The 10,961-nt window shown below is 62.1% G+C and overlaps 1 protein-coding gene across 1 annotated transcript in view; it reads right to left on the bottom strand.

The window, feature by feature from the left end:
• SYNJ2 (synaptojanin 2) overlaps positions 1-10,961 on the bottom strand; it is a 71,625-nt gene that overhangs the window by 35,047 nt on the left and 25,617 nt on the right. The window contains exons 6-8 of the mRNA XM_004674158.2: positions 8,960-9,005; positions 8,608-8,691; positions 1,134-1,195 (exon numbers count right to left, since the gene is read on the bottom strand). Coding sequence (XP_004674215.1) covers positions 1,134-1,195; positions 8,608-8,691; positions 8,960-9,005 — 192 coding nt within the window. The remainder of the gene's footprint in view (positions 1-1,133; positions 1,196-8,607; positions 8,692-8,959; positions 9,006-10,961) is intronic.

Genomic DNA, 10,961 nt, shown 5'->3' with positions numbered 1-10,961 from the left:
CTGACCCTTGTTTTCTTTTTTTTTAAAGATTTATTTGTTCATACAGAACTGGGGTACAAGCCAGAGATGCGGAGGGTGAGAGGACTCACCAGGGACAGAGAGGGGAGCAGAACAGGCAGATCGACGAAGTCCACTGCTGAGGGGAGCAGCGGGCGGGTCTCCCCTGACCCTTTAAAAAGGGTCTTTAAAAAAAACTTTTAAGCCTTTGTAAATGTGCTCAGGACTTTAAAAAAGTCAATAAACTCGTCAACACAGGAAAGTTAACAAGCCCAGCAGGGCCCTGCCCCTGGCTCCAGGTCAGTTCAAGGACAAGTTTCATTTCAGTTACATCTAGCGTTTCTGAAGAAACAGAGGTCGGCGAAGACAACCACGCCTGCAGTGCAGAGAACACACGCGCACTCTCTGGAAGATGCCCGCCGTTGGCGCTGCGTAGATTAGGGACAGGGCTGGGGTCCCGTGTAATAGAAACAGAAAGGTCCAAGCAGATTCAAAGCTCAAGTCAGGCTTGGGGCAGAATGATTAAACCACTTAAAAAAACATGCCCTTGAGAACTGCTGTAAGATCACTGAAAACATCCAGGTTGGAAAAGCAAGTATTTCAAAAAGTTATTCACTATTTCAAGTGCAAATAGTTCAGCCTAGCTGTGGCTTTTCTTAAAGCAAACTGCAAAACTGAGTCATGATCCAATGTGTTTTAAAAAATGAACCGAATAAATGCTCATTTCTCCCCTAGAATGATGTGAAGAAACGATATGGTTTGAGCAAGAGTAAAACCTCTAGTAGTGGGAGTCACTTTACATCTTTCTATACTGTGATTTTTTAAAACCTGGAACATGTGATGTTTAAAACGAAAACAGCCAGCCATGAGCACTCTGAAACCCTGGCATCCCTGGGTGACCGGATGCACGCGTAGGTACCCCTCAGGCAGGAATGGCAAGGGGGTACTTGGCCATCCAGAGATCTAGAGAAGTCTACTGAAGATAAAGCAAGGTAAACGCATTACGTGGCATTTAACAAACCTTCAGGGAAACCGGGAGCAGGTCGGAACCCCAACTTGCAAAGCCCCTTCTTGCAGAAAGGACCAAAGAGCAAGGCAGGCTTAGGGTGGGCGTGGCCGAGGCCCGGAGCTCCTACCTGTCGAACGCAGGGGCGTTGGCTTCCAGGCCTCTGTTGAGTCTCAGATGGTGGGAGCCCACCTGGGGGGAAGGAGAAACACAGGCAGCCCCTGCTCGCTGAGCCGGACGCCCACCCCGACACTGGAAGCCAGGTGGGCGCGGCGGCCCCCAGCACCCCACAGCACCCCCGGGCACAGGCTCAGCTTGGGCAGGCCGAGGTGTGCTTGGTCCCAAGGCTGGAGTCTGGCCCGCGGCCACACTGCGTGGCATCTCCTGCCACCAGCAGGGACGCTTCAGGGTGAGGCCGTGAGGCTGAGTCAGGGCCTCAACCCCTTTGAAGGCGCGAAGCCAGCCTGGGAGCGAGGAAGGGCTCCCCAGCCTCCCCGCCTCCAGGTGCTTTCTCCGCTCCTGAAACCGAGTTGCCGTGAATACCTGCAAGCTAATCTGCTTTATTACTTACAACTACCTGTTTAACACTGGCTGTTTAAAGACAAACTGCCAACTGCATATTGCTCCTGGGGTCAGCTTAGGGGGGCTCTCTCTGGACAAGGCAGAGACGATGTGAGCATGGAGCCGTGGAAAGGTGGTCGTGGATTCTAGTCCAGTGAGGAAAACAGGAGTCCGTGGAGCTATCGAGATGGTGGCTGGCTGGGTGGACAGGAGGCTGAGCCAGGGGGGGAGACAGGCGGGGGGTAGGTGGCTGGGGGGACCCGCCTCACAGTAGCCCTGCAGGGAAAGCAACAGTGTGCAGCCGTAGCAGCTCAGTCTGTCCCGCAGAAACCATCCGCTCACCACACATCTGACGGGCGAGCTGACGCGAAGCGGCCTGGACCTGGCCTTGGGGTCTCCCACTGGCTACGGCCAGGGGCGAGTCTGCTCAAAATGAGCTGCAACCCCATGAGAGAACCAGAGTGGGCACCTCAAGACCCTGGGGTCCCCTGGGCCACGTGCTACTTGGAGATCTGGACCCTGAACCTGCTACACTAATAGGCCGAGATACCCCCAGGCGAGGAATGTGTAGTGAGAGAAAAGAGGCCGCCTTGTCCACAGAGCGGTATCGTGAGGCGGAGGCACGGCACGGACGGGCCAGGTCCTAGGGCCGGACGTAGGGCGGGCACAGCCAGGAGGTGGCCCTGGCTGGCAGGCGGCGAGGCCACCCCCAGGCAGCATGGCGGCACCCGAGGCCGGTCAGCGTGTGAGCCAGACCCGTGCCCGGTGCTGCAGAGGAAAGACCAGCCTGAGACAACACCCTGACCCGGGCCTCGAGCCCAGGACGCTCGTGGCGGCGGCTCAGTGACCGCTGGACCCTCGGTGGCAGGCTGGGGGCCTCTGCGCCTGAAGCCTCAAGAGGCCGCAGGGGCCGGAGGGCCTCAGCAGCCCCTGGGTGGCCGGGCTTAGTGGCCTCTGTGCGGAGCATAAAGGTGGGGTCTCTGGGGCCTCTGGATGTGTCCCCACCCACACAGGTTTTGTTTTTTTGAGCCACCAGTTGTTTTAGCTTGTCCGGCTGATGGCTTCCGCTGTGCTCTCCCTGGAGGCCGCGGTTTGCACTCCTGGGCACGTCTCCAGCCCAGCTCGCACCTCAGGTGTGGGTGTCACATGCGTCATGTGCTATTTTCGAGTCATTTTGCCACAGGGAACACATCTGTCCCCTTCACACGCAACAGAAGAGCCCATCTAGAAAAATGGCGGCTTCTCAACAAGATGCAGAAATGACTGGGGAGAGGCTTGTCCATCTCAGCGATTCAACCAGAGAATGTCACAGCCCCCCTAGCCCCAGGACACTGGGGGCGCTCCCGAGACCGTGTGCCAGGGCTCCCCCTCGCTGCCTCTGCCTCCTTCTGCGTGGCCGCAATGCCCGACCAGACGCCAGGGACGAAGACACGCACAGCCCGAGTTTGGGGAAGGCTACCTGGTGGACGGCCAGGGCCAGTCAGCAGCCGTCCATCCTCTGAAACTGTAAGGAGGGTTTCTGGCTCCCAGAGGGGTCTGCGTCCCGCTCGGCCACCCCCAACAGCATCCCGAGGCTGAGATGCGAGGTCAGGGCCCTGGAGCGGTCCGGGTCAGTCCCGCCAGGCCCCGTCCCGCTTCAGGGACACGCTGCCGCTGTTCTGAGACGCGTTCCCATGGCAACACAGCAAGGAGAGTCTAGACGGGGTCTCCCTGGAGGCTGTCACTGCTACGACCTGAGTGGGATCCCCGGCAGGGAGTGACCCCCAGGGCGTAGCAGACCTCTCCTGTCTCCCCGATGCCCCCTCAGCAGTGGGTTTCAGTAGACCCACCTGTTCTGCTCCCCACTCTGTCTCTGGTGGGGCCTCTCACCCCCAGCACCTCTGAACTGTACCCCAGTTCCTCTATGCAAAAATATTAAAAGAGAGACTAGAAGACAAAGGTTGGTGGTAGCTTAGGGGTGACTTGGAGGGTGCACCACTGTGGCAGTCCCTGATGGGGGGGCCTACCTGTACCTCAATTCAAAACAACGATTCGTTTTTAGAAATATGGAGGGAAAAAGTCCAGATGCAGAAGGCTGGTGTCCGGCTGTGACAAGTCTCTCACCACACGCGACTGAGTGTGACCTGCGGCCCCCAGAGCAGCGGACTCAGGAGTGTCCAGCCTCTGGCCTCAGGCTGCTGGTGCGTTAGCGAGCACACCCAGACACCCGCAACACAGCAGCGAGTCCACAGAGGAGAGACCAGGAGGTGGGGGACCCTGGCCTTCCCGGGCCTGCACGGCTCCTGCCCAAGCGGACCACTGCGGAAAGACCTAGAAACACCTGGCAAGCCTGCGAGACGGGTGCACGCTGGTAGATGGTTAAGCGTCCCCCAAGCCGACGTGCGGAGCGCGGGCACCGAGCGTGGGGCGCAGAGCTGGGGTGGGGACAGGTGGGCTCAGCAGCCAGGTGGCGAGGGCGCAGCCGGACCTGCACCCCAGGCCGGCTGGGAGCTCCTGTCTCCCTCTCCGACTCCCATAACCACTGCCAGCGGGGGGCAGGGCAGGGCAGCCCAAGCCTCCGGGCACCCAGAGCCCAGGGCACCGTCTGCAGGGAGTGGCCGGGCACCGCAGCTGCAAAGGCTTCTCAGCTCCCCCGCCAGCCCCAGGGGGCGGGTCAGGGCAGGTTCTGGGCCGCACCCCAGGTTAAACAGGTGACTCTCCCGCTCCGGGGGGCCAGGACTCGCTGTAACAGGCCCTGCGCAGACATGGCTCGCCCCACGCTCACCCCCTCAGTCCCTCTGCCGCGGCATCTGGCGGGGCTGCCCTGGAGGGCTGTGTCCACACCTGCCGGGCTGAGGAGCCCCTGGGGCAGGGCCCAGCCTGCTTCTGGGCCACCGCCTCTGCTGCGCACCCCGCTCCTTCCTCTAGCATGGGGCAGCCCTCAGGTCAGCTGCCCCAGGCCCCTCTGATCGGACGCAGCTCTCTCGTCTCTCGGGTCACCCGGTCCTGGCCACTGGACATCGGAAGCTCAACTGAGCGTGGTGGGGCTGCAGGGAGCAGAGCTCCCTTGGCCTCCCTCCTCCTCCGCCGGGGCGGGCCCTGGCCAGTCACTGTCCACTCTGAGTCGGGAGAAGGCCTGGCGGTGCCGGAGGAAGAGTCCGCTGCCCGATGCGGGGTCACCACCTCCCACTGCCCCTGCCCAGTTGGCCACCAGCACCCTCCAGTGGGTCCGCAGCAGTCACTGCCTCCACCCTTTCCCTTCCGCCACCACACCTGCCACCTGCCACCTGCACACGCCAGGGCATCGCCCACTCAGGCGCTCGGCTGACGGGCTCCGTGCGTGTGCTGCAGGCCGCTGTCTGACTCGCTCCCCAGCACCAAACGCGGGGGGGTGCCCCGGCCACCTGACACTGGCCAGGAATGGCTCAGTGCTACGAGCCCAACCGTCTTCGGGACCCGGAGGTGAGCAGCACCCCCAGGCCCCAGGCTTGGCTGCCCTGGAGTCGCCAGGGCCTCAGTCCCTGCCGCCTGGCTCAGCCCCAGAGGTAGCTGCCAGGTGAGTCTAAGGTGTGGCCACATGTGGACGCTGCTCAGTGGCTTGGGGGGGGGACCTAGCCCGGCCCCCTGCCACCCTCCCTGGCTCACCTGTCCCCGACCCCCACGCCGAGCACAGGTGACCAGCGTCGAGGAGTGTCTGTGGGCCCAGGACTGGCGCAGGACACTGCTGCTGCCAGACAGGGGGCCCGTCCTCGTGCAGCTACATTCTGGGGAGCCTCCCGCACCCACTCATCACCCCCAGTCTTCCCGCACTCTGCAGCCCCTGGCTCCTGTGCCGGCTCCTATCAGAGATGGCGCCTCACCCTCCTGCTTCCCCGCGAGGTCGGCAGTGTTCCTCCCTTTGCGGAGAAGACGACTAAGGCTCAGCCAGGTAAGGACCTTTCTTCTTTGAGATAAAAATGTCTCAGAAGTACCTGGCTCCTCGGGGTGGAGGGGCCGGAAGCAGGAGCGGCCTCCCTGGGTTTCTTTCTGCGAGGGCCGCTGGGAGAGGGCGAGGAGCCCGCTTCCCGCAAGTCCCCGAAGACGGGGTGCCTGTGGGCGCCGCTGACCCCTGGCCGCAGCTCACGTCCGTGTGTTCTGCCCTCACCACCCGACCCTGCCATTACCTCGCAATGGCGGCTCGGGGAGCTTCCGCCCGCCCTCTGGGGAGCGGGGCTGAGGCAGGGCCGTGGGCGGGGGCTCCCCAGCGCTGGGAAACCGCCTCAGACAGGGAGGAGGCAGATGCGGGCAGGGCGGCGAGCCGAGCCGGGCACCACTGCTCTGCCTTGCCAGCGGGCGGCCGCAGGAAGCTTCAGAACACACCTACCTCACCGCTGTGTGCCTGGGGCGTGGGGGGCCAAAGCCCCCACAGACTCACAGGACGTCAGACATACTCTGGCTCACCAGCACAGCCAGAAAGCGGGGTAAGCGTTCGGTGCGTGGGGCCTCCCTGGTGGCGCAAGGGTCTGAGTCTCAGCACTATGACGCTGTAGCTTGATCCCTGGCCAAGGAGGGACTCTCAGGGCAGAGCAGACCCTGCCTGTCTCCCCGCCGCTCCCCTCAGCAGTGTGTTCCAGGAGATCTGCCTGCTCTGCTCCCCACTGTCTCTGGTGAGTCCTCTCACCCCCCACACCTCTGGCTTGTACCCCAGTTCTTGTATGCATAAATAAATAAATCTCTAAAAAAACAAACACCTTCAGGGTGGCCACTTGCAGGCCACACCCGCGCCCTCCGGCAGGGACAGACCAGGGCTGTCAGCAGTGGGGTCAGGATGCAGGAGCTCGTAGTGAAGGTTCCGCTCCCAGAAACCTGCAGCAGACCATCACCCCACCACCCTCTCTGCCTGCCTCAGTGCCCAGCCCCACCCTGGGGGGCTCGTGGCAGCCCTGCAACTGACATGCTGCAAGCTCTTGACTCAAACACCTTTGTCCTTTGCATCCAGCCGAACTGAAGGGACAGGTCCTGCACGAGGAGGTCAGCATTGAGCACGGCAGGCTCGCTGCGTCAGCTCTGGCAGGGACGCCGCAGGCCGCCCCGCCCCTGGGCCCCGTCCCCGCTGCGATGACACAAGAAAGGGAGTCAGGTCCAGAGGCTGTTCGGCTCAACGACGCGCTAGTGCCTTTTGGAACGTGACCGAGACAGCGCCATGGAGGAGGCAGTGGCTCACGTGCTGGGCATCTAAATGGCGCTAGAGGTGCCCAGTCCCACAGACCTAGCCCTTGTCAAGCAGAGGGGTGGCTGCTCCCCGGCAGGACCGGGCCGGGCCTGGAGCAGTAAGACAGTCAGGCTGGAGCCAAATTAAAGAGCAGGAGGGCAGTGGGTTCTGTTCTGTTTTTTGTTTTGTTTTGTTTTGTTTTTGATGTTTGAAGCAAGAGACCAGAGCAGGGAAAGTTCTAGAAATATGATGGAAGACGGGCTAGGGGCTGGAAGTTCCCAAAGGAAACAGGAAGGGAGAACGTGGGCATCCTCATGAGGGTCTGCAGACCAGGCTCAGGCTGGCGCCGGGTCACCGTGCGGACCACTTGGTGAGGCGGGGCTCACTCACAGGGCCACCCGGTCAGGGCCGCGAGGGTGACGTCCGGAGGCCAGCCTCGCAGTGTCCGGAAGAGGGACCGCTGAACTGGGGTGAAATGACTGCAAAGGTCCTTCCCAAGTGCCAAGAGCTCCGTGCCCGGGAGCTCTGACCCCTCCACGTGCCGCACCGTCAGCCTGGCTCCGCTTGCGCCCTCTGACCTTCACCTCTGCTCCCTGCTCTAGCACAGCACCTCAGGAGGAACATTACCTAAAGAAAACCAAGTTCCAGCTCCTCCCCGCAAATGTCCAGACGCACAAACAGAGACAGAACAGCTGGCAGGCTTGGGGGGGAGGGGGGGAGTTGGCAAAGGGGCTTTGTGTGGGTGAGGAGCAGGTTCTAAAATTAGATGATGCCAATGGTTACGCAACTTAAATGTACTGAAAACCACCGAATCGCCACTCTCAAGGGGTGATGTTGACAGCACGTAAATTACAACTTAAAAACGTCTGGGCTCACGCCAGAGGAACTGTCCAGGTGACAGCCGTCCACAGGAGGGCGTCTCCACCTGCGGTCGGGGCCTCACGCCTCACTGGTCCTTCCCTGTGGGCGTAACGCCAGTGAGGCTTTCTCCCCCAGAGGACTCGAGCCAGTGAGGCTCCCTCCACTCACCCCCCCCACCCCCAGGTCCAACCACGGTCAAGGGCAGCACAAGACAGACACGAGGACAAAGCGCTTACAGTGACCACAGGGGCGAGTCAGGGGCGGGCTGAGACCCGGCCTCGGGCTCTCCATCACCGCTGTCCACCCAAGTGCCGGACACAAGCCCTCAGCTCTGTGAAGGGACAGGGTCCAGCAGACAAAGCCGGGACCGAGGAGCCTCCAGCCCCGGCCGCGTCCCTCCCGGGCGGAGCTCACAGAGCCAGGAGTCGCCCTCCTACTGACGACAAATGTGTCCTTGGACCAGACCCTGCGCCCTGAACTCTCCCCAGGAGACAGGATGCCAAATACCGCTGGCACCGCCCAGCGCCGTTTCGGACGGCCAGGTGTATTTTTAGAAGTCTTGGGAAACCTCTGTGCCACGCTCGGGCCCTCCAGACGCCCGTCCTGCCGCACTGCCCCCGGCCCGAGCTCCTTCCAAAGCCCTTCAGGGATGGCTCTGAACTCCCAAAAAGCTTTGCCCTTGGCTGCACTCTCAGCACCGTGAGCTCGGGGTCTGGCCTGAGGGGCCCCGCCCCTCAGGGAGAGCTGTGCTCTCCCTAGCCGCAGACCCCCCCAGTCCCCGTTACCTGCGCCAGCAGCGAGCTCGCCATTGGAAACCTGCACCAACACGCCTGTTTCCTCTATGGAGGCACACACACGCGTGTGCACAACAGGCGCGCTCTACAGGTTAGCTCGACACGGCAGACTGAGGGGGCCCTGAAAGGGCACCACAAAAAAGAGGGGTCCCGCCGCAAACCGCACTGTTGGCCAGAGAAGCAACACGTGCACATACGTTTTTCTTGTTCTTACCTACCTGAAGCCCCGGCTGCTCCCAAAACAGTGGAACCGAGCCTCTGATCTGGACGAAAGACGACACGCAGTCATCCAGGTAGATGGTCTGCACCGCAGGGAGACAGGAAGAGAAGGGAGTTCTTCAGTGAGGCTGGCTGTCCCGGACGGCCGGTAACGGGATCCAGGCGCCTGAGACCCGACACCAGCGGCCCGCAGCCTCGGCGGCCTCGGCGGCCTCTGCTCTCTCCCCAGCCTGACCGCGCAGCTCCCCGACCCGCAGGCCGGCCCAGCCCACGGGCCTGCTGGCTGCCGACCAGCCTGGCGGGAGCCTCCCAGGAGCCTCCCAGGCCTGCGCCTCCCGGGGTCTCCCTCACCAGCTTCCGCAGCTCCCTGAAAGCCCGGGTATGCTCCCCAAGCCCACTTTGAGAAGAGAAGCAAGGTTTGGGCGTTGAACCCAGCCCCTGCCAGCCTGCTACCTTCCCCTGTGCACTAGCTGGCAGCGGTCACCAGGAAAGGCTGGCACGGACCGAGGGAACAGCTGGGCCAAAGCCCTGGTTGGCTGCACTGGTCAGGCCTGAACTTGACTGTGCAAGACAAGATGTGACTTGAGCTCGGTCCTGACCCTCCGCCCGTGTTCTTAACATGCCGCCGAGTCAACACCAGCTTCCAGGGTCACAGGTGGCACCTCACGGGCCAGGCGCTACTTACACGCTAAAACACGCACCCCGTCCCGGCCCCCCATGATTTCAGATCTTGCACATCCCCGTCTGCAGGCCCAGGGACACTGCAGTGCCAGGGAGTTTTAAAAGGACAGAAAGTCCAGTCCTGAGCGTCACGAGGGGAGGCTGAGGCGATGATCAGATGTTCCGCCCTTTATCTGAGTAATCCTACCCTGGGCTATGCTGCCGGTCCTCTGTCTCTGACCCGCCTGCTCCCTCCAGGGTAGCTTTCCACGCAGGCTAGATCACGCTCAGATCTCACATGCATTAGTAATTCTGCAGTGGAGGAGCAGAGGAATGACATGATGGTGGTATCGGTACCAGTGAGCTGAAATTTTATCCTCGAACCTCCAAGGGAACAATGCTAGGTTCGAAGCTCGCTGCCAGTTTGCAGGCGTGGGTCACCGGCCCAGCTGGTACCCTCCGTTCTGCTACTCGGCTAGAGGACAAAGCAGCTGGTTGTTTCACCTCCTGGGGGTGTCGCTGGCCACGGCGAGATGAAATGTGCAGCCCCGAGCGCCTGCCTGGTCCGATGGCTCACAAATAACCCTCTCGCCACCATGTCTGCATCAGGACAGAGCCAGCCGGCTCCAGCTACGTCACGACCCCTAGCCCTCGGCCCTAAGGGACAGCAGCCCCCACCCAGCACCCGCCAGCAGCAGGCCATATTCCGCCAGCTGAAACTGCATAGAATCAGCACCGAGACGGACACAGGCCTCAGACTTCGCCAGAGGCAAAGATGCCTCCGAACCCCAAAGGGAAACGCTCGGATCGTGTCCCACTCTGGAGACAGGGCCACCTTCCTCGTCACCACGTTGCCAGGACATAATCCGATCACCAAACACCTGCAGTGGATTTACAGTGCTTTCCCTTCAGGGGATGCGATGCGCCAGGGGGCTTCGGGGCTCCTGGGGCAGGATGGGGAGCCAGAGCAGCTGCGATGTGGTGCCAGGGCAGGCAGCCGGGCCTGGTCCATACACCCAGCAGGACGACCTGGCACCTCGAGCCCGTGGCCCTCTCCATGGAGCTGATGCCGCCTGGCCAGAGCGGGGAGACCGCAGCACGGTTCACGGGTCAGTGAGGCCCACGGCGTGGCCTGGGCACCAAAGAGGAGGCGATATGGGGGGGGGGGCGCTGTAACCCGACAGGGGCTGCTGATGGCAGCACAGAGGTCGGAGGGGTGCAGCAGCCTGGAGCCCCTTTCCCAGAGTGGGTGAGGCGGCAGAAACCCCAGGTGGGAAAGGGCGAGGCCGAGAGCACGTTCGTTTCTGGAGTTTGTGGAGCTTCACTTCTGGCGGAGGAACTCACTGGCCAGTCGCCCCCAGCCTGCGCTCTGGGGAGGGGGCGCGTCTCGTCTCCCTCGACTAAGCTGTGGCCTCATCTTCAACAGCCACGTGTCTACCATTGTCCTCTATGCTTTTGGTGGACTGAGGGCACTTTCGGGGTTTGCTGTCCTGCACACAGAGGGGCTCACGGCCGGGAGCTGGCCCCAGGTGTGACTCTCGCCGGGGGGGGGGTGTGGGGGGGCCAGGTTCGAGGCTCCTTCCCCAGGGACCTGCACTCCACAGCGGCACACACACAGGCACGCAGCACATACACACGCGTGTGCACAAAGGTACACCCACACTGCAGTGGGCGACCGGCTTCTGGGGGCTGG

The sequence above is a fragment of the Condylura cristata genome, unplaced genomic scaffold (assembly GCF_000260355.1).
Source record: "Condylura cristata isolate star-nosed mole 26May11 unplaced genomic scaffold, ConCri1.0 scaffold00001, whole genome shotgun sequence".
NCBI lineage: Eukaryota > Metazoa > Chordata > Mammalia > Eulipotyphla > Talpidae > Condylura > Condylura cristata.
This window is presented reverse-complemented; position numbering and strand designations above follow the sequence as displayed.